The sequence below is a fragment of the Stenella coeruleoalba genome (genome assembly GCF_951394435.1).
Source record: "Stenella coeruleoalba genome assembly, chromosome: 1".
NCBI lineage: Eukaryota > Metazoa > Chordata > Mammalia > Artiodactyla > Delphinidae > Stenella > Stenella coeruleoalba.
In genome coordinates this window covers 74,173,163-74,197,070 of record NC_137169.1, presented here as the reverse complement: position 1 = coordinate 74,197,070, position 23,908 = coordinate 74,173,163, and the positions used below count along the sequence as shown (strand labels likewise).

Here is a 23,908-nt window from a genome sequence, read left to right as displayed (position 1 = left end):
CCAGTGTGAGCTGGACGAAGCCTCTTCAATCCCAAGCCTCTCTGCCAGCTTGCAAATGCTATGCTACAAACAGCTAGTGAAGCCCGAGGCCACCATTGTTTTAGCCCCTGCATTAAAACCTGGTGCTTAAACCTCAAACTCTATTCCTATCCCGACAGCTGAACTGAGGGAGGTTTCATGTCCCAGCCTGCATACATGCTACCCTTATGGTGACTTTCTTCTTGTTTATCTTGAAGGCAGTTTGGGAGCTTAGCATGAGGGTGAGAGGACATGAGCGGTGTCAGGGCTTGAGCTAGTTCAGGAGTCATGCACATAGAGGAAAAAACTTGAGCAATCATAGCTCTTGTGGAAGAAAGTTTAAAGGGAAAAGAAGAGGGGGTGAGAGCCAAGTCTAGGAGTATGTACACTTCAAGGCTGAAGAACAGCCTTGAAGAACGGGAGACAGAAATACTGAGAACAGTGGGAAAAGAACCAGGAAAAAGTAGGGTCACAGAGGCTTGGGAGGGGAGTTACAAAAAGAGAATAACTCTCTCAGTGTCCACAGTGAAACCAAAGAAAAAGAGGACTGGAAACAAAGGAATTGTTATTGAATTATTCAATAAAATTGAACATATTTTTATTATGTGCTGATTACAGGCAAGGTTCTGTGTTTGTGCCTCAGAGAACAGGGAGACAGAAGGATACTAGCTCTGCTTCCAACAGGTTTGGAAGTGAGACTAAGACGAATCAATATTTAATATGATGTGTTGAATGCCACAGGAGAGCTACCAAGTATTTGTCAGCCAAATTTCTTGGAAGAATAGCCTATACTTTCTTTCCACTTCCGTATCACCCAAGCATTATTCAATCCAGTGTGATCAAGTTTCTGTCTCTTCTGCTTTCAACCAGTGAACTAAAACTAACCAACACGTGAACCAGACACGCGTTGTCCACGCACCTATATTGGGCATCAGGTGCACAGACATGAGTGAGAAACTGTGGTGGCCCTTCAGAAGCTCACAGTATGGTAGTAAAGGCTGACACTGAGGCAGAGGCTGCTTCCACAGTGCAGTATCAGGGGAGTCCCCCTCCAGTGGCTAAAAGAGAGTCCGAATTTAGTAAATAAAAAGTCACCTTAGGAGAATGAATATACACATGTCTGAAAGTTCCAGGTATATAGATGTGTACAGGTTCCAGAGTCAAGGACCACCTCCGGTCTCCCCCAAGTGCATCTGTATTAATTTACGAAGAGTAGAGGTGAGGAACGCTAGAATTAAGATGAGACTGTTGATGGAATAGAAATGAGTTTATTCCTGACCTCCCTCCCCCCAGTGCCTTGAGCCCCCATGCTTCTTTGTCTACTCAGTGACTAAGTCTAGCTTGTGTCCCCAGGGTCTAAAGGTCATCTGCCATTATAGCATCTGCACCTAGGTTGCAGCCTGCAGAGCTTCTTGGAGAGTAGCGCTTATCCAGCATCTCCCACGGCTGGCCCTGCCACTGGAAATGCCACTGTGGAGGATGGATCAGTAGTGCCACCAAAAGGCAGTCCTCATAGTGATGGCTGCATGGCCTTGCATCGGGCTGCAGTGTCCCCTTTGGCTCAGGTTGTCATTACCCTGACCCCCTCTGCCCTGCTCTCCTCACAGCACCTTAAGGAAAACTCTCCTGCTTCTTTCTCTGCAGTGTCTAGATTCAAACCTGGCTAACCTTAGGTCCCAATAAACACTTCAACCCATGTCATTTATTTCCATGGTATACAAGAGCACAGAGTTGGCACTGATCCTGGATTACACTGGGGGACAACTGTGAGGTAGACTTCAACATGCAGGGATCTGCTGGAATCCAGTGCAATCATCTTTGTTGTATATAATGCCTCTAACTATGGGCAAATCACTCATTGACTGAATCACTTACTGTGTGTAGTGAAATTTACTAGGGTTCTGGTACTCTAAGGGGACATAGGGGGCATCCAAAGAATTGTGATACTGGCCCATGCCTTTGGGAATACAGTTTATTCCTCTTTCCTTCTCTGAGAGTTGTTACACTTATAGCCGGGAAATATTATGTGTACTATATCTTACTAAAAGATTTAAGAAAAATCTATAACATAGTAACACCTTACAAATAACACTGTTGTATTACAATGTCCTTGAAGATATCTGTATTGCTCAGAGTTCCACAGGAAACATGATATCGTTAATTTGGTATCTGGAGCGGGGGATGGTAACTTGGTAACTGGGGGAGGGCAGAATTCATGGAAACCAAGAGATGGTACAATGACCCAGAGCTAGAAACAGCAAGGAGCTTTTAACACCCCTCAACCTGGAAGCCAAGGGGAGGGAGAAGGAGAGGCTGCCTGCCAGGTACTAACCCAGCCAACCCGTAGCGACCTGGCAGGGAGGGAGCAGGGGAATCAATGTCTCAGCCTTGCCCCACCCACTCCTCCTCACCTCTCGCTGTACCTCTCAGGGCAGGAGCTGGAGGGCAAGGAAGCCGGTTGATTCAGTCCTGCAGGGAAAAGAGCAAGTGGAGGAGGTTGGAGAGGGAGCTGGAGGGACCAATGGATGAGATCAGGCACAGCGTTCAAATGCCTTTTATATGCATTTCCGTGACCTGGTTACCTTCATACAGATGTGCTGTTTTACTACGAGATATGCATAGGGTGGGAGAGGGGGGCAGGATGGGGATGGCTACGAGTTCCTTGCTTTAGTGATGAAACAGCAGTACCCTCCTTTGGAGCCTCTGAAGCCTTCATTAAAACAACCATTTCCCACTATAGCCACATGCTTTGAAAATATGACTGTCCTGCCTGTATAGAGTTTCAGAATTCAGTCAGGCACTAACCTGAGCTGGTGTGCTTTCCAGAAGCAAGGAGGGGTCACTGCAGATCACTATTCACCTATTGCTGGGAACAGCGGGGGATTATTTAGAACAAGAGGCTGTTGAATATCCTTCTCAGGACTGGTGGCAGGAGACTGAGTCACGAAACGGAGAGTGAGCCAAGGAATGAATGCAGTTCATGGTTAAGTCAGGACAAACAGTTTGGACCAAAATTTTCTCTGTTGTGAATTTTATAATGTAAAGAAATCTAATTTTCTTCTTATGGGAAGTCATTGGCTGTAAGTAGGAACTTTGAAATTTCTCAAAATATATTTTCACAGAATGACGAAGTTCTTTGTACAAGAAGAATATCTCTTTCAGAGATGAATGTCCACACTTTAAATTTTGGCATTCTCTCCTCCTTCAAACATGTGATTACATGATGATCTAAGGATTATTTGGTATATAATAGAACATATGGGGTTATATTATATATAAATATTATTCATTTTAAGCATTTTGATTAGTGTCTTTACTTTTAAGAGGGTCAAAGGACAAAATGTGTCTGTCATCTTTCCAGCCTAATGAATTAGATGAGATTAAAATCATATACAATTGGTAAAGTAAACACAGTTAAAGATTTACATTACATTTGGATAAGCTGAGTCAGGGAGTTTGCTGATCGTATAAAATCCCTGTCTCACCTCGTTTATTTGGTTTAGTTCTGTATGTTTTCAAGTTTGCCTTCCTGTTTAACCAAGAGGTTTAAGAGGTCTTCAGTCATCAGTGACATCTGAGGAACAATACATTTGATTATAGTTGTTTATTAAACAAGTCCTAGGGTAGCAGCTGTTTGTATATACCGTGGCCTCTTGTAAATCCACCCACTCAATGGAGAGAGAGAAAGCAGTGGTTTAAACAGCTGACATGCAACAGGCTGTCCTCCCTACCTACAGGACTCAGAAACGTGCCCTGGCACAATAACCTGTTTATCCTGCTGAGCTCTGACTGCATTTGCCCCTGTGTGTCATTGAGCTGAAGATGACTTGAGGCATGGAAGTTTCTCATTTCCCAAGCGCACTGGGTGTGTGCCTGCTTCTCCTCTGTGGCTGCTGTCTTGGGAACTTTACTACCAGTAGAAGCACTCGGTGTGCCGTGGGACCTTGTTGCTGTGTGGCGAGCAGGGGGTCACAATCAGAACAATTTTATGTGCGTGAGTTTACTATTCGTTCTTAAGAAACAGAGTGATGAAACTTTAACAAAGTTGAGTTCAGCTTTCTTAAGAGAAATGGTCTAGTGTATTAAGATAGGGTAGCAGACCTGTAAAAGCCCTACAGTTAAGTGTAACAGGTACCCCTAAAGTAAACGTATTAGCTTTACCCAAGAATATCGAGGATCTCAATACCCTGTCATAGATAATATCTGTTTAAATTGAATCTCCAATAGGTGGCTACTCCTTTGTGTTATTTTACCACAGCAAAGAGTAAAATAACTGCTTATGAAAGCTGCAGGCTTTATTTATTTTGAAATTACTGTGGTATAGTAGAATTGATAACATCCTCTCCCCTCTCTCTTTTTAAAATCTATTTTTAATATTTATTTATTTATAAGACCGTTTTATATTTACAGAAAAATTGAGCAGATAGAATAGAGAGTTCCCATGTTATGCTCCCACTCCTACACATGGTTTCCCCTCCTATTATTAACATCTTGCAGTAATATGGTACATTTGTTACAGCTAATGAACTGATATAGATTCATCACTATTAACTAAAGTCCCACTTTATTCAGATTTTCTTACTTTCTACATAATGTTCCTTCTCTGTTCCAGGATCTGAGATACACATTATATTCAGATGTTATGTCTCCTTAGGTTCCTCTTAGCTGTGACAGTTTCTCAGATTTTCTTTGTTTTCGATGACCTTGATGGTTTTTGAGAATGTCTCCCAACTGGGATGTGTCTGAGGTTTTTCTCAGATTAGGCTGGGGTTATGGGTTTTGGGAAGGAAGATTACAGAGTAAAGTGCCATTCTTAACATATTTTATCAAGGTTACAGACTAGCAACATGACTTATCACTGTTGATGTTGACCTTGATCACCTGGCCGAAGTCATGTTTGTCAAGTTTCTCCACTGAAAAGTGAGCCCCGCCCCCTTTCATACTCTCCTTTTGGGAGGCAGTCACCATGCACAGTCCACACTTACGGAGTGGGAGATATGTTCCCCTCCTTTAGAGTGGAATATCTACATAATTTATTTGGAATTTTTCTGTATGGGAGATATGTCTCTTCTTTTTCATTTATTATTTTTTTCAGTCATTTACTTCCAACAATATGGACTAATAGATTTTTAAAAATGCATTGGGTTATATAGTCCAATCCTACTTTATTTATTTTGTTGCTCAAATTGTTCTACCTTGGCCATTGGGTCTCCCTTTCTTTGGAAGTTATGTTCAAAGGGAAGTCATAATTTCTGATGTCCATACAGACAGGGGGTTGGGGGGTCTCTACGGTGGGACCGCCCTTCAGACCACCCTGTCTTGTCTGCTCTGGTAAAGCCTCTGTTCAAGGGTGGCAAACACCACTCCTCACACTTCTCAGCCAGCAGGGCTTGGATCCAAGTCTACAGAAGAAAATGAAAGAGTTCTGAGACCCAAATTAGAGAGTATGCAGCAGTAGAAGAAAGTAAGAATGCTCAGTTTGGGTAGGGGGCACGTGTGCCCAAGGCTACTTAATTTAATTCTACATTTAACTAGTATTTACTGAGTGCCTACTGTGTGCTGGGCATTGTTCCATGTGCTGTGGATGTGCTACAACAGCACAAAGGCCCTGACTTCCTAAGCACACGGTGGGGACAGACCATAACCCCAAGCAGATGGTGTCAGGTAGTGAGAAATGCTGTAGAGAAGAATAAAGCAGAGGAAAGGGCGGTAGTGCTGTGAGGGCAGGGGTTTGGGTGAGGTGCTTTTTTTACAAAGGGGCAGGGAAGAGAATCTCTGGTGAAGTGACCTTTGGGCTGGAATGAGGTGGCAAAGTGAGCCCTGAAGGTATCTGGGGGAAGAGGCTCCTGGCAGGAGGAGCAGTTTAAGGGCCTTGAAACTAATGGCTAGAATGAACCTCGAGGATCATATGTGGACTTACATCTCCCATGCGATCCTAATTTTTCCGTTAACGTGAATTATTAAAAGAATTCAGTGAGCAAACGTGACTGCTTAGAAGGAGTGGTCTCTTCTGGTCGTTAGCCTACCAACTAACCTAATCTCCAACTCCCATCTGGCTGGAGTTTCCAGAGAGGGGAGGATAGTTCTACATTTGTAGACCACAGGAAAAGAAAATGTGCACAGCACCAAATGATCTTGTTTCGATGCACCCTGTTTCGTCCTAAGGGGAAAAAGAAAGTGTTATTGAAAGTCAACTAAAAGGCCAGCAGTAACTTGTCTCGTAAGATGTAGCTCGAAATAAGCTGCTTGGGTGGTTTGCACATGTCTTAATTTTCATAATTGTTTCCACATTATGGGCTGGCTGGACAGTTTTTCAGAGAATCAAGTTTGGGAGAGTCTAAATGAAAGCTTTGCTCCTGAAGTTTTCATTTGGATTCCACATATAGACTTTCTAAACCATCATTTTATGAAGTCTTAAATTACTGAAGTTTGAAGTTGTGGTGATACCTCCGAAGTTTAACATCTTTTGTTTCTGGGTCAGAACTATTCAAACCCTCTAAACCTTTAAGTATAAAAAAAGAAAAAGAAAAAGAAAAAAGAAAACAGCTTGCGATTTGGCAGAATTAAAGTTTAGCAACGTTAGTCTTGAAATTGTATTGTGTGCCCCGCTTACTGTAAAATTTGAAAACATATTTTCAGAAAAAAATGCCTTTTCTGTACTTCTCAGGGCTTTTAAAACAAAATAAAAAAACCCGAAGTTTATTTAGAATGCCCAACTTTTTTTTACAGTGCAAGACAGTCTTTGTACGTGATTTGATGGGATCAGTCTATTTTGGTAATCCCATGGTTGTTGTTAAGTATGACTATAGTTCTTGTTCTGTCTGGTGTTTCATTTGTCTGTAGAGGGAAAATGTAGTGTTGTAGAGAAGCACACAAGCCTGGGAGCAGAGCTGCCTGAAGAGAAGCCAGGATCTTCCACTTACTAGTTGTGCAACTTTAGGCAAGGTTGCTTCAGTTTCCTCACCTGCAAAATGGATATGCTAGTAGTATCTACATCACTGTGGGGAGGATTAAATGAGATGACGTACATAAAATGCTTAGTCCAACACCAGGCACAAAGTAATCACTCAAATATTAGCAATTAAAAATAGTAATAATGAAGTCAAGATATTAAGTAACTAACCCAAGAACACATAGTTAATTAGTGAAGTTCTCTAATTCGCATATTTAATGGATGATGTGTAAGTTATCAAAGGCATTTAACTGAACCTCTTCATTTTAGTGGGGGAAGAGATAGTGTTGGGTGCAGATTCATTTTTTTCCTTCCACACATGCTGATGCTATAGACATGAGCATAAAAGGCAAGGTCCCTGCTCTCCTGGAGTGAAATGGTCTAGCAGTGGGGGGGTGAATAATAAAGGCAAACACACACACAAAAATACGTCACAACTGGTAGAGAAAATGAGGCTCTCTGATAGCGAGACCTGGGGGTTACTTTTGATTGGTCAGAGAGGGGTATCTCTGTGGAGGGGATGTTTAGGCTTAGATAATAGAATCATACTTTAAGGTTTGAGAGAGGTCGAGGAACTATGTCGATAATTTGTTATAAGCTCACTAAAGTTTTTGGTAATTTCCAGCTAAGAGAATATGGTGATCTGTAGTTAATATGTACTGGGGACTGTCAACAAGCTTGATAGCATATGGCAGAGAGAAAAAAATCAAAAGTACTAATTCAGAAACTTCTAGTTATTCATATTTGGGGCTCTGGAGCAATTGTGTTAGGAAATGTTTTATAAGAGAGTTGGGGAAAGTGACGTCTTGATTTGATCAGTTGTCAGCATATAAGGTTTTGTGGTTACATGAAGTTTTAAGTAGAAAACCATTTTATTTTCATTAACACTGGAAAATGCTAAAGTGCGCTGTGCTGGTAAGAGTAGTAATAACGAACATAAGTGAATCCTTGAGGCTTTTCCTTTGAGCATTAATTTTGATTTTTCATTGTCGTAGTTGTCAAAGAAAGGTAGATGAAGTAGAATGTGTGCTCCTAAGACAGAATTTGTAGACTAGCATTTAAAAGTCTATTTATTTATTTATTACAGAAAATGTGGAACATAGAAAAAACTGGAAAGAATTTTTAAAAAATGACCCACAATTCTACCATTCTTAATTAACTATTTACACTTTGAGTTTTTTTCCTTATTTTCTTTTTATATCTTTTAAAAATCGTTAAGACATACAAACACAAGCACATTTGTCTGTGTTTATATGTATGTTATATATGTATGTATACATAAATATCTGTATATGTATACATACGTATATATTTATAATTAAAATAATGGAATATGCTTTTCCTCATATCACTACAACTTCATAGTAAACATGGTTTTCAATGGCTGTATAATATGCCATCCCGTGGAATCTTTTTCATCAATTCCCTATATGAACTTTTAATATTCTCATTGTCTATTTCTCCCAAAAGTAGAATTTGAGGCTTGGAGGTAGGGAACTGTGTGGTGGGAGTTCTGGTTAATCATGGTTTTCCTGTGGTTTTCAACTTTGGAAGACAAAACTGCTTCTCATTCCCAGGACGAATTTTGCTAAAATGTGTCGAAGAACATGCCATTTTGGTTTTGATGGGGGAAAGTTGAACTTGAAGATTTTTGAAGTAGAATCATTGAGGTTTTAGGGTATCATCTGATTACAAATTCAACCAAATTTATGAACCAAAATAAATGTTAAGACCCCTTTAAAAGGAAATTAGGATCCATAAACAAGACGAAAAGACAACCCTCAGAATGCGAGAAAATATTTGCAAATGAAGCAACTGACAAAGGATTAATCTCCAAAATTTACAAGCAGCTCATGCAGCTCAATACCGAAAAAACAAACAACCCAACACAAAAATGCGCAGAAGACCTAAGTCGACATTTCTTCAAAGAAGATATACAGATTGCCAACAAACACATGAAAGGATGCTCAACATCACTAATCATTAGAGAAATGCAAATCAAAACTACAATGAGGTGTCATCTCACACCAGTCAGAATGGCCATCATCAAAAAATCTACAAACAATAAATGCTGGAGAGGGTGTGGAGAAAGGGAACACTCTTGCACTGCTGGTGGGAATATAAATTGATACAGCCACTATGGAGAACAGTATGGAGGTTCCTTAGAAAACTAAAAATAGAACTACCATATGACCCAGCAATCCCACTACTGGGCATATACCCTGAGAAAACCATAATTCAAAAAGAGTCATGTACCAAAATGTTCACTGCAGCTCTATTTACAATAGCCAGGACATGGAAGCAACCTAAGTGTCCATCAACAGATGAATGGATAAAGAAGATGGGCCACATATATACAATGGAATATTACTCAGTCATGAAAAGGAACAAAATTGAGTTATTTGTAGTGAGGTGGATGGACCTAGAGTCTGTCATACAGAGTGAAGTAAGTCAGAAAGAGAAAAACAAATACCGTATGCTAACACATATATATGGAATCTAAAAAAAGAAAAAGGTCATGAAGAACCTAGGGGCAGGACGGGAATAAAGATACAGACCTACTAGAGAATAGACTTGAGGACACGGGGAGGGGGAAGGGTAAGCTGGAACAAAGTGAGAGAGTGGCATCGGCATATATACACTACCAAATGTAAAACTGATAGCTAGTGAGAAGCAGCTGCATAGCACAGGAAGATCAGCTCGATGCTTTGTGACCACCTAGAGGGGTGGGATAGGGAGAGTGGCAGGGAGGGAGACACAAGAGGGAAGAGATATGGAGATATATGTATATGTATAGCTGATTCACTTTGTTATAAAGCAGAAACTAACACACCATTTTAAAGCAATTATACTCCAATAAAGATGTCTAAAAAAAAAGGAAGTTAGGAAAATTTAAAGTTTTTTGGTAGTATGTTAATTCCTACATCTGTCTGACAATTTAATCTTGATTAAACTGATGAGTTAATCAAGAATAATATAATTTTAAAATTAGAAATGTGCTTCTCTTAGCTGTCTAAAACATATAGCAAAATAAAAAGGATTTTTCATTTGTGATAGGACACATAATAATTGCATACATAGGGACTTCCCTGGTGGCGCAGTGGTTAAGAATCCACCTACCAATGCAGGGGACATGGGTTCGAGCCCTGGTCCGGGAAGATCCCACATGCCGCAGAGCAACTAAGCCTGTGTGCCACAGCTACTGAGCCTGTGCTCTAGAGCCGATGAGCCACAATTACTGAGCCTACGTGCTGCAACTACTGAAACCTGCAAACCTAGAGCCCATGCTCCGCAACAAGAGAAGCCACTGCAGTGAGAAGACCACACACCGCAACAAAGAGTAGCCCCCACTCGCTGCAACCAGAGAAAGCCCGTGCGCAGCAACGAAGACCCAATGCAGCCAAAAATAAATAAATTTATTAAAAAAAAAATTGCACACATGAGAAGACACATAATTATTAAAATTTCTTATGTGGTTTTTGGATTTTTTTGTCTTGAATTTCTGTGTACTTTCAATACTGTTGAAAGCTACATTTTCTCCTTGGATATTAAAATTGAATTTCACTAGATTAGTATCTGCTATTCAACTCTTATATGTGCTGGTGGGATTAGAAATATGATCTGTCTCAAGGGCAGTTCAACAACATGTATCAGAAATCTTTAAATAAATTTATATTCTTTACTTTAAAAAAAGTAAAGAATAATTAAAAAAAATTATATTCTTTACTTCATCAACTTAGGATTAATCCATGGATTAATCCTAAGGAAATAATTGGCCAAGTGTGTAAAGATTAATGCATAAGAATGTAGCCTTGCCTGTAAAAGTGAAATATTGGAAACAAGCTAAATATGCAACAGTTAGGGATTAGTTAAGTAAAGTGTGGTGTGTTCATACTGGAATATTATGAAGCTATTAAAATTATCATGTAGATCTATAGTTTTAATTTGGGAAAATTATCAAGATGTAGTGTAGATATATTGCCCTGCTGTATCTTTGTTTTGTCCTTATTAAAATTGAATCCCCCTTCCTTGTAATTGAAAGGCACTAGAACCATTTGTCTCTTGAGACCACTCCCATTTTGTTTATTTTAAGCATATAAAATGATATTTTGCCTTTCATTCTTTACAGCAGGGATGCATATATCTAATTCATTAAAAATATCATAATACCACTAAAATATGAATATATAAAAAGAAGACTGTCTATGATACATTTCTATTTTGTACTACTTCAGGCTGATATTTGATCCACTTATCCTGATTCTGGATGTGGTACTGGACCGTAGAATTTATAAGAGCCTTAAGAGCTGGGGATTTCTAGTAAGCGTTTACTGTTAGAGCCACTTCATTCCCGCCAGCGGACTGCTCAGTGCATGGGCCTTCTGGATCTCCAGCTTTCCAGCAAAAAAGTTGTAGCCTTGTTTCTCGAGAGAGAGCCCGTGGTCGTTCTCTCCTGAAGCTAGATTTTCTGGCCTTCAACCCCACTCCATTGATTGGACACTTCATGGCTATAGCCAGACTACTGTGAGGCAGAACACCTGGTCTCCCTAATAAGCATAGATGGACGGGCATTGTTTGAGTCCTTGCCCAGCCCCTCCTTGGCCAGAATCCCTCACTTTTGGGCTGCAAGAGATCTTGTCCTGAGATTAGTGTCTTGCCTGTCTGTTTGATACCCCATTTTGGGGTCTACTTTCAGACATGTGTCTGGAGGACTTTCCCCTCCTTGGCGGGAGTGTTCTCACACCCTTGGACTCCAGATCCTAGTCTTACCCATGGAGGCCTGGTCTTCTACTACCATCAGTGTTGAAGAGAGCCCAGGGAAGGAAACTGACTTGAAGTGATTGAGGTGGAAAATCCAATATGCAAACTCACACTGGTACAATTTGGATTAGGAGAATAAGAAAGAAGTGAACAAAAAGGTAAGGAAGGAGGATTGAGGCCAAAGTCGCCAGCCCTGCACCACATGCTTAACAAGTGTTGTCATTGTAGTTTGAAACTAAAAGATGGCAAAAGGAGATCAGGATTGGAATCAGAAGTGGTAGAAAATTAATCTCTTGGGGAAGCCATTTGGTCATGTGAAGAGTAACTCAACACCTGTTATCTGGGCAAGAATGTGCCTGGCATTACCAACCTGCCCTTGATTAATGAACAGAACCTATAAGTAAGAAATGAGCTGGAAACCACCAGGAGAAGCCTTAACGTGCTATGCTATAATCGTTACCAGTGCGGGGGGGATTGTTGCAAGGCTCAGAATATTTGACCTATTCCTGCCTCCATGACCATTCATTCATTCAGCCAACCAGCCAGCCAGCCATTCAGCAAATACCTGTCTTGAGGCAGCCAGGGCAGATGGGTCCTGGGGTTATCATGGTGAACAAAATAGACAGAGACCCTCCCTCACTGCGTTTGCACCTAACCTGGGAAACAGACAATAATGACTGATATGAGATAAATGCTGTGATAGGTGGTCGGGGGCCAAGGTCCTGGAGCAAAGGACATTTACACTGAGATTTGAAGGATGAACGGGTTGACTAGAACAAGGGGCTTAGCAATGGCACTTGGTGATTTAGTGATTGACTTTTCCAAACAGTGACATTTGTTTCTTCTTTAAATTTCTTTCTAGGATGTTCAGTTCTTCTCCACAATGAATGAGTGCTACTATGATAAGCAGATGGACTTTTTTTATAATAGGAGCAACACTGACACTGCCGATGAGTGGACAGGAACGAAGCTTGTAATTGTTTTGTGTGTTGGAACATTTTTCTGCCTGTTTATCTTTTTTTCTAATTCTCTGGTCATCGCAGCAGTAATCAAAAACAGAAAGTTTCATTTCCCCTTCTACTACCTGTTGGCTAACCTAGCCGCTGCAGATTTCTTTGCTGGAATTGCCTATGTATACCTGATGTTTAACACTGGCCCAGTTTCCAAAACTCTGACTGTCAACCGCTGGTTTCTCCGCCAGGGGCTTCTGGACACTAGCTTAACAGCCTCCCTGACAAATTTGTTGGTTATTGCCGTGGAGAGGCACATGTCAATCATGAGGATGCGAGTCCACAGCAACCTGACCAAAAAGAGAGTGACGCTGCTCATCTTGTTCGTCTGGGCCATTGCCATCTTTATGGGGGCTGTCCCCACACTGGGCTGGAATTGCCTCTGTGACATCTCGGCCTGCTCTTCCCTGGCCCCCATTTATAGCAGGAGTTACCTCATTTTCTGGAGTGTGTCCAACCTCATGGCCTTCTTCATTATGGTCGTGGTGTACCTGCGGATCTACATGTACGTAAAGAGGAAAACCAACGTCTTATCTCCGCACACAAGTGGGTCCATCAGCCACCGGAGGACACCCATGAAGCTAATGAAGACGGTGATGACTGTCTTAGGTAAGAGGAACCAAGTCAGCCATTATTCTCCTTCATTCAGCAAATATTTGTTGAGCACCTGCCGTAGACAAGGAACTTACTAGGTAGTAGGAATGCAGCAGTGAACATGAACAGACCTAAACCCTCACCTGTCTGGAGCTTATACTCTAATAGGGGAAGACAATATAAGTATTCTAATGGGGGACAAGCAAAATAATTTTATAGTATATTTTATTATAAAATTTGTAAAATAAGATGTGGAGTGGTCTAATGGGGAAAAATAAAGCAGGGAAGAGAGATAAAGAGTGCACTAAGCTGGTATAGTTTGCAATTTTAAAAAGTGTTGTGAGGGACAGCTTCACCTAGAAGGTGACGTTTTAGCCAAGATGGGAAAGTGATGAGGGAGTGAACCATGTGGGTGTGGGGGGAAGGGTGTTCCAGGCAGGAGATTCAGTGAGCGTAGGAGGCTGAACAGCAAGGGGGCCAGTGTGGCTGGAGTGGAGTGGAGGGAGGGTGGGAGGTGATGAGGTCAGAGAGTTGAGGTGGTATAGGTGGAGTGACTCAGATTCAGTCAGGCTGCACAGTTAATCACAAAGCCTTTGCTTTTCTGAGGGAGAGGAGGAGAAGCCATTGGAAGGTTTTGAACGAGAGAGTGACGTGATCTGACTTGAATTTTTTTTTTTTTTAACATCTTTACTGGAGTATAATTGATTTACAATGGTGTGTTAGTTTCTGCTTTATAACAAAGTGAATCAGCTATACGTATACATATATCCCCATATCTCTTCCCTCTTGCGTCTCCCTCCCTCCCACCCTCCTTATCCCACCCCTCTAGGTGGTCACAAAGCACCGAGCTGATCTTGTGCTATGCGGCTGCTTCCCATGACTTGAATTTTAATGGCATCTCTCTGGCTGCTGTTTTGAGGAAGTACTGTAGTGGGGCAAGGGTAAAAACAGAGAACTGCTTAAGAGGGTATTTCAGTACCCAAGAGAGATGGAAATGACTAGGACCAGAGGGCAGTCTAGACGTGATGCAACAAGGTTGCATTCTGAATTTTTTTTTTTTTTTTTTGCGGTACGCGAGCCCCGTTGCGGAGCACAGGCTCCGGATGCGCAGGCTCAGCGGCCATGGCTCACGGGCCCAGGAGCTCCGCGGCATGTGGGATCTTCCCGGACCGGGGCACCAACCCACGTCCCCTGCATCGGCAGGCGGACTCTCAACCACTGCGCCACCAGGGAAGCCCCTGAAAATTTTTTACATGGTAGAGTCAATAGGATTTGCTGAGCAGTAAGGTATGAAGAAAGGCGGGAGGAGGAGGGGAGGGTGGAGCACGTCATTTGTGGAGATGCGGAAGACAGAAGAGGAGATTTGGAGGGAAGGTTGGGAGTCTGGCTTTGGACTAGCTAAGTTTAGGATTTTATTAGACAGTGAATTGAATTTCTCCTATTGAATCAAGAGTTGAGGATTTAGGTCTGGGCTGGAGATCTCTATTTGAGAGTCGTTTGGGGAAAAAAATGGTATTTTAAACCACAAGACTGGATGAGCCCACCGTGGAGGTGAGTGTGGATGGAAGAGAGAAGAGGACCGAGGAACAAGTCCTGGGGTACTCCAACGTAGGGAGGGTGGGAAGGCAGGAAGCAGTGTCACGAGAGCCCAGGAAAAGGAGAAGCCTGAAAACCCAGGAGAATACGGTGGCCTGGAAGCTGAGAGAAGGAAAGGGTGTATCAGCAATGCTAATACTCCTGAGAGGTGGAGCCAGATGCAGCCTTAGCAGAGTGGTAGTTGTTTGGTGACCTTGAGAAGATCAAAACTAGTGTAGCCAAGAGCCTGATGAGAAGGAAATGAAGAAACGGAGAGAGGAGAGTCTTTAAGACAGAGTTTAAACAGCTCTGAGGGGTTTTGCTCTCCACTGTGAGCCCTGGACCAAGAAGACGCTTTTGGGGCAAAGAATTTTCCCTTCATTTTGTTTTCTCTGTGGCAGGTAGCCAGTTGTGCCCCAATTCCAGTCCCGGGTTACAGGTAGAATTTGTGACATGTGGGCAAACAAGAACTTCTGTGGCTTCACAGACCTTGTGTTCTACGTTAGAGAGGTCATTTTCTCACCACGTGTGGTGACTGCAGCCATGGGGACCATTACTGAGAGAGAGCCAGGAGTATATTCCTTTTAATTCCCAATGTGAAGGAACTATAAAATGAATTCTTGGGAAACAATTCATAACGGAGGATGCAGGGTATATATGGTGTGGTATGGGAGCCATCGTGATATCTGTAGGTCCTGAAACTGCTAATAAGATTTGGAGGTCAGCAGACACATAGTGTGATAGTTAAAATAATTTCAAACTGAGGATTTATTTTCATTAACCAATATTTATGTAGGGTTTAATATGTGTCAAACATTGTCCTAAGTGTTTTACAGATATTAACTTATTTAATTCCCATGGCAACCCTGTGAGATAGGTGCTACTGTTATCCCCCTACCAGATGAAGAAACTGAGTGGAGAGTTTAAGCAAGTATGCCCAAGGTCATTTGTTGTTAATGGTGGAAGCAAGACTGACCAGTTGGCCTTTGGAGTCCACATGTTTATTACCACACTCTGTAGCTAGTTTTGCTTTATTTGGACATTTTACTGGCCTCCTCTTTGTCCTGTCTTCTGCTTTGACCGCCTCTTTCTCGTTTTAGTGTCTTGACAAGAACATAGACAACAGTAAGAAAAAGAGTAATCACATTAATCCATTTTCCCACTCTTGAGCTAGAGCTGTTGATGTGTTTGGTATTCATTGGTAGTGTCAGCAGCTCTGCTGCTTTCCCTGCTTAACTTGCAAGCATAATCATTTGCTTGGCTATGTTTCTTGAGAAACTACCTGCCTAATTAAACTACCTGCCTTTTTTCCAGCATGTTCTGTATTATATACAGCACGAGATGGCAAAAAAACTTCTGTCATCCTAGGTAGGACTTTTTGTGAGGTGGTCATCCCGGTCACCAGCTTCAGGGTCATATGTAACTTTGTCTGGAATGTATGGAAGGGCTTAAAACAGCTGTGTGGTTTGGGCGGGTGTGGTGTTGGATAAGGGCAAAACCAGAAGAAACAGTGAAATTGCCGAGTAGGTTAAGAGAAGTCAGGGCATCAAGATGAAACAACGTTGGGGAATTGGTTAACATCAGGAAGACAGTTTGGTGTGGAGGACCTGGGGAAGTTCCTCAGTGGTGAGACAGAGGGATCCGGTGGAAGACGAGAAGTTTGGGGACGGGGGAAATGAAACCGAAGAGCTAGGTGGTATGAGGTTTTTAGGCTTCCAGCTCCTGACTTCTTCAGAAAACAGATTTGGGTTTTAGCCCCACCTCTGGCATTTTCTACAGGGGTGATCTGAAGCACATTAGCTCACCTTTTCTTGGTTAAATTTCCTCATCTGAGGTTGAATAGGTAAACTTTAAATTCTTTCCAAGTTACGAAATTCAGTAATCCTGCCATGACAGTAAGTAGCCAAAGCCAGCACAGACTTCGTGCATTGACTGTGTATCAAAGCACAGAGTCCCCTTCCATGAGAGCATCTTTCATGGTGCTCCTTAGGAAGGAAGCCCCTTAGTTGCTCTATCTGGTACACGTAAGAATTTGGTTGCCTAATACAGGTGTCTCTCATATGATAGTATATGCATTAGAAAAATCAACAGGACTGGCAGGACCTACCATCACTGTAGTCATTGGTTCTGAGTATATGGAAATTAATAGCTTAATACTTATTTCATTAATGATTACCTGATTTAAATATCTTCATGATAAAATGCTAAACCTTTCTATTTGCTCCTTGATATATATTTTGTAGGAAAGGTTAATTTAAGATTAAAGATTCTTATATATGTAACTTCTTTTAAGTCTTAGAAAGTTAATCAATAAATGTATATCAACTGTCTGTTAAATAGCATCTAAGAGGCAAAGGGCTGCATGTATTCAGTGAGCTTAATCTCATTTCAGAGAATGAGAATGGATGGAAGAATGGATAATTAGGGGCTGTAGAGTTTGGGGAAGGCTTCTTAGGGAGCTTGGGGTGTGATCTGGAAGGATGGATGGGATTTGTATTGGCAGGAGGGAAAGAATTCTATGTAGGAGAAACAGTATAATCAGAAGTGTGATGGCAGAGACATGTAAAGCTTGTGCAGTAACACAAGGAAGGCCCCGTGGACTCAGATGCATGTTGAGGTACAAGGGGAAATAACTCAGCTATGAGCCAGAAAAGTTTAGCTGGCCATGCTCTTTGGAAGGAGAGGGGTAGACCAGATGACCTTTGTGTTTCTTTCTGGCTTTAGGATTTTGGTTGAACACAAAAAGTATACAGAGCCGGATGGGTGGTAGTGATGATGGTGGGGTGGATTTTAAATCTGTGTGTGACTGGAAAGGCATCTAAGCATGTGTTCCCATTTCAGCAGCCCTGAGGCAGAATGCTGCTCACTTCTGGGTTATAATGTGTGATGGGCTTTTTACGTGAAAGAAGTTGCTTATTTTATAATTTAATTAATTTATTTATTTATTGGCTGCATTGGGTCTTTGTTGCTGCCTGCAGGCTTTCTCCAGTTGCAGCAAGCTGGGGCCACTTTTCGCTGCGGTGAGCAGGCCTCCCATTGCGGTGGCCTCTCTCATCGCGGAGCACAGGCTCCAGGAGTGTGGGCACATGGGCTTAGCAGCTGTGGTTCACGGACTCCAGAGCTCAAGCTCAGCAGCTGTGGCGCACAGGCCCAGCTGCTCCGAGGCATGTGGGATCTTCCCGGACCAGGGCTCGAACCCATGTCCCCTGCATTGGCAGGCAGATTGCCAACCACTGCACCACCAGTTGCTTGTTGAATGTTCTCATCGAAAAGACATTGGAGACATGTGATCCTACTTTCTACAGGGCACCAAGGCCCTGCCTAAGAGAGACTCCTGTATTTTGAAATCTTACTTGTCAGCCAGCCTAATCAGTCACAGCAACTCCAAACACACAAGATACCCCGTGTGGAAACCTCTTATTTATTGTCAAACAACATACGATGTGAACTGTGCACACATGGATGTTTTATTTTCCAGGAAATGGGCTGGGCTTTCTTTTATTCTGCAGTATCTTGAAATGCAAAAGAAAAGAAAGATTCAAAGGATTTGTGAACCATACTTTTGAAATCTTTCATAAACCTTCCTGTCTCTTAGGATGGTGATTTTCAAATTGCAAGTTGTGACCTACTAGCAAGTAGTGAACTCAATTAGGAGATTGTTACTGACACTTTTAAAAAATGACACAAAGTAGAAAAGAAGAGAAAATATCAGAGTGCATTGCATATGGTAGGTATAAGTGTATTTCATAATGTTAGTGTGTGTGTGAGACTGGATTATGGTGTGAGTGTATGTATATCTTACTATGGGTTATAGTGAAGAACATTTGAAAAGCCATGGTCTTAGGGTCCAGGTTACTTTTTTGGCCAATAAGGATAGAGCTTTTCAAAAATATGAGCAACATTACAGTTAAGGGACTTTGAAAAGGTTTGTGGTCATTGAAACAAAGAGCTGGAATTTTTTATTTCTCCCTTCTACTTTTTATTTCTCCCTTCTACTTTTTATTTCTCCCTTCTACTCCGATCAATGCTGAATCCACCTTGCCTTCTCTCAGGGGAGAGGGGAGGGAGACAAAGTGGTGGTAAGAGAATAAACAGCACCAGGAGTTCTCATGCTAGGAAATGGGTGAAAATTTAGTGCCATATAAGCCTTGCTAGAGTACTACTAACAATCATACTTGACATTTCTGCGACACTATGTCTTTTTCAGTGTTTTAATACATTATTCTCATTTGGTCTCATGGAAATTCTGTATGGTAAGTGGGGAAGATAGCATTCTCCTATTTTCTTCCTATTCCCCTAAATGCACCCTCTACTCAGCTATAAGTAATTATTTACAGTTTTTCACTTTGCATTGCTAGGCCTTTGCTTCAGCTGGAATACCTTTCCTCTTGTTTTGCCTGGGAAGCTTGCATTCATCTTGTAAGATTCAACTCAAGGGCTTATCTTCTCTGAATCTTGCCTAGATGAATCTGATCCTACCTCCTTTGGGCCACTCTCTATCTTGTCCATACCTCAATCAGTGTACTTCATTTGTTTACATGCCTTTATCTTGAACTAGGGTGTACATTCTTTGAAGTTGAGGGTGTACATTCTTTGAAGTTTACATGCCTTTATCTTGAACTAGGGTGTACATTCTTTGAAGTTGAGGTCTGTACCTTATTTATCTACCTTTGCCTATCTAACATGTAGCATGCTGTCTGGAACACACTTGTTGAGGTTGTAACAGAAGGAATAAGTGAGGAAATCAAGGTTTAGAGGAGTGGCTTTTCAAAAGCTGGAAATAAAAGTAGAACCCAGGTGTGCAGCCTGACCTTTGGCAGGCTCTGGCTGTGACATGCCTGTGAGGTAAACAATGGCATGAGAGGAGTGAGTGGGTATCCCATTTCATAGGGTGGGAAACAGAGGTCTCTCTTGGGAAGAGGAAAACAAACGAACATTCGTTGACTGCTTACTATGAGGAGGTCTGCATCCTACACTCTTTTAGGATTTTATTTCATTTAACCCTCATAACAACTCTCTGCAGATCTGTTTAATAGATGAGAAAACTCGGATGGACTTAAGCGTCTTCCCCATAGACCCATACTGGAAAAAATAATAATAGTTAATATTCACTGTGTGCAATACATGGCTTCTGAGACACGTTTTATTGCATTTAATCTTCATGACAACCCTATGAGGGAGGTTCTGTTACTATTACCAGGAAACTGAGGCCCAGAGAGGTTCAGTGTCTTGCCCAAGATTAGTAGCAGAGCTGAGATTCAAATCCAAGCAGATTGGCTCCAGGAACCAATTTTTCAAGGTTTTGAAAGTGATAGGGCTAGAACAACATCTACCCACGTAATGATGTTTATAACTTGTATCTCCCTTAATTTCTAGTTAAGTTTATTTCAGTAAAGGTACTTGATCTCTTGATGTTTACCTTGCTCTTGTTTTAAAGATTCTGCAGCTTGGTGACAGTTATGACATCTCCCAGGGAATGACAGCTCCACATTCTTCAAACTTTATGTTCATTAAAGTATATGGCAAGAGTAGGGGCTTTGGAATAGGGAGGGAACCAGATTTAAATCCTGGCTTTGCAGCTTCCAAGTTGCATAACCCTGAGCAATTCACCTGACCTCCCTGTGACTTAGTTTTCCCATCTGTAAAATGGGGATAATATCAGTACCCCTGGCATGGCACGTTTTTACGGAAACAATGAGACAATGCACATAAAATACCTAGTGTAGTGCTTGACACATAGAAGGTACTAAACAATTTACATAGTAAGTACTAAGAAGAGTTAGGTAATCTGAAGAGCCTCGCCCTGTATTCAAGCAGAGTGCGCTTGTTCCCCAGTAATGTCGCAGGTACTGTGGAGAGGGAGACTAGGGACCTACTGTTGGCACCTTCATAACAGCAGGTTTTGTATTGTGGACGAGTAGCCAGGAGGAAGCTAACTGGATGTGCTTTGCAAAGGCTATCCGACAGCAGACAAATGGCACAAGTTCAGTTCCTGGAGACCCAGGCCAATCTGAAAACACGGTCACCACAGATCTGAAAAGCTCTGTGCTTGCATTGCTAGTCCCTATAAACCATCTTCTACCACCACCCCCCACCCCACGGCCCCCAGTGCCGGTGAAATTCTGTTAATGATTCCTATCTCTGCCAAATGATCTTTGCATTAATAATTCATTTTGCTTTTGCAACATTTATGAATAAAACATGATAAGTGAGACCCTGACCATCAAGTGTTAGCTTAATAAGAATCCTGTAATATAGCACCAACATCTTGTGTGTGGATCTATAAAACATTCCTCATGAGAAACTGTCCCCATCTTGCTAATGAATCCTACCAGGATTCCCAGTTAACCAAGTACTATTACCACCTTTACTAGGATTGGGAAATTTGCCCTTTGTCTGAAAAGAATTGGGAACACACACACGCACGCACGCACGCACACACACAGAAACCAGGAGTGAAGAGAAACTAACTGTGGTCCCCAGGAATTCTGAAACGTTTGTTTTTAGCTTCTGTGACCTTGTAGTGGCTTCTACATCACAGAAGCCTGCTTTCAATGTTTGCTGCCTTGCATGCCTTTGTAATCAAATATCTGTTAAAAAAAAAAAGTTAAAGCTTTGCTTTAAGAAACGCTGAGTGAAACGATCAGATTTTTGGCACTCAAGAGTTCGCTTGTTGCTGTGCAGTCATATCAGAATGACTAATTCTTTTCAGAGTCAAGCCACCCAGGCACCACTACTCAGTACGTTTTGTCCAGGGGTGTTTGTGCTTTTGTCTTGAAAACAGCTAATCAAAGGAGCACCTTCGTGGCAGACGCTTTTCCTCTGGGCTTCATGTCCTTGCAGCAGGGGCCTTCGGGAGAGGGACCTTTGCTTCCAGGCAAGCTGGGAATGAATGAGGGCAAAAATGTAATCGCTCCCCAGGTGCTGCCCCCAACAACACAGTGTGACAGACCCCTCCATTCTGAGGGGGAACGTGGTGATTGAGAAAACCTCAACGTCTGATGTTAGAGGGAAGATAGCTTCAAATTTTAAAAAATCCATCACTGTATGCCTCTCCATCCCACCTTTTCAAATTGTCTGCACTTCTTGATATCTTTTCTTAACCCCACATTTTTAGGAGTCTGTTCCTCCCCTTCTGCCTCTGCTGTATGTAGCCCTTTGTTATCTCGAGTCTGGCTTTTGGTTCTTTTATTTTTTTCCTGCTTTACTGTTTCAGATGCCTTCCTTTGCAGTCAGTTCAAAAGTCATTTTACCAGATCTTTGTCGTTGTTTCCAGTGTAATCACTGCTCTGCCTTCTCTGCTTCTGTTTCCTCCATATACCCCTTCAGTTCTGTTCTTCTAAATCCATTCAGCTTCTTTTATTTCCCTATCACACTCCCTCCTTCAGAACTGTTTTTTTCTGGTTTTTCATCTTTTCAGCAACCTGAAACCTTCCTCTTCAGCCGGAACAATTATTGAATATTTCCTGAGTACAAGGTACAGGAACACTTCTCAAGTTCTACCTCTTTGTTTGTTTTCCCCCAACTTTATTGAGGAATAATTGTCAAATATAATTGTATATTTTTAAAGTACACAACATGATGATTTGATAGACATACACATTGAGGAATGATTACCAAGATCAAGATAATTAACACATTTCATCTGTCACATAGTTAACTCTGTTCCTTTTTTGTGGTGAGAATGCTTAAGAGACACTCTCAGAAACTTTCAAGTATACAGTACTGTATTATTAACTACAGTCATCATGCTATACATTAGATCCTCAGAACTTACACTTCTTCTAACTGAAAATTTGTACCTTTGACCTACATCTCTCATTCCTCCTCCCCCTGCCTCTGGTACCCACCATTCTGTTTCATTTCTGTGAACTCAGCCTTTTGTTTTTTTTTTTTTTAAAGATTCCACATATATGTGGTGTGTACAGCATTTGTCTTTCTCTGTCTGACTTATTTCACTTAACAGAGAAGTTTCATTACCCAGCTACATCCAACTCTCCTGCACCCAGCCTCCTGGAAGGGTTAGAGTTCCAGAACTCAGTCAGGCCCTCTCTCAGGGCCTTGACTTCTGCCAAAGGAGAATGTAGTTGTTACCTGTCACATCACTTGACTAACTTAACACCTGGAACAGCATGGTGTATGTTGATCCATGGTAGACTTTTTACCAAATCCGTGTTAACATTGTTTGTACTTTTAAAATTTCCACTGGAGACTGCATTCATTGTGTAGCTAAAGTAAACATTTTGGGGAGGAATTAGGAGTAAAGGGTGTTTGCTGGAATCATAGCCTGTCACAGACCTAGGGGTCAACATGGAAGCTGGGATAAAGGGTGGGCAAACCAGGCAGTATTGGCAGGGGTACACCAGGTGGGCAGCCCTTCCCCCTGCTGTAGTCCAGGTACCTACTCTTTCTCCCTCCTCACCAGACTGGTATCATAGCTCTGCAGAGTGTGAGAAGGAAAGATCCCATTACCTAGAAAATCAATATCTGTTGAGAGATTTACCCAAGTTCGTCTTGTAAATCATTGCTAGTGTTGGGGCCAGAGCTCCGGATTTCCTAGTTTCTGCTTCTTCTTGTGGGTCTCTCTTCTTGCTTTGGTGAAAGACACCTGTGCTTGGGTGCCTGAGTGGCAGTGATAAACAATAAGTTGTTTATTTCCATCAAGTCAGAGAGTTTACAGTGGGCCTATTTTATCCTTTACATTTTCTTAACAAGAAGGGATTTCTGCATTTATTGAGTACCTACTTGATTTTAGGCAGTATACTAACTATAAGACATGACCTCTGTCCTGAAGGCTACGAATCTGTGCTGCTCTGAAGTTTTATGGTTGTCAGGAGATAGCCATGGTTTGAGTCAATGGTTGGGTTACGTATGAGATAAATTACACAACGGCAGATCTGCTCTGTGTGGCTTTTGGGGCAAATGACTTACAGGGAAACCTATTTATAGGCTTATCTGAGGAATGAAGAAGCTTACCAAAAACAAGATAAAAAGAAAT

General features: G+C 41.8%; 1 protein-coding gene across 2 annotated transcripts in view; it reads left to right on the top strand.

The window, feature by feature from the left end:
• Nucleotides 1–23,908, top strand: part of LPAR3 (lysophosphatidic acid receptor 3) — a 73,060-nt gene that overhangs the window by 11,193 nt on the left and 37,959 nt on the right. For both annotated transcript variants that reach the window (XM_079919416.1, XM_079919415.1), the window contains exon 2: nucleotides 12,594–13,350. In XM_079919416.1, coding sequence (XP_079775542.1) covers nucleotides 12,594–13,350 — 757 coding nt within the window. The remainder of the gene's footprint in view (nucleotides 1–12,593; nucleotides 13,351–23,908) is intronic.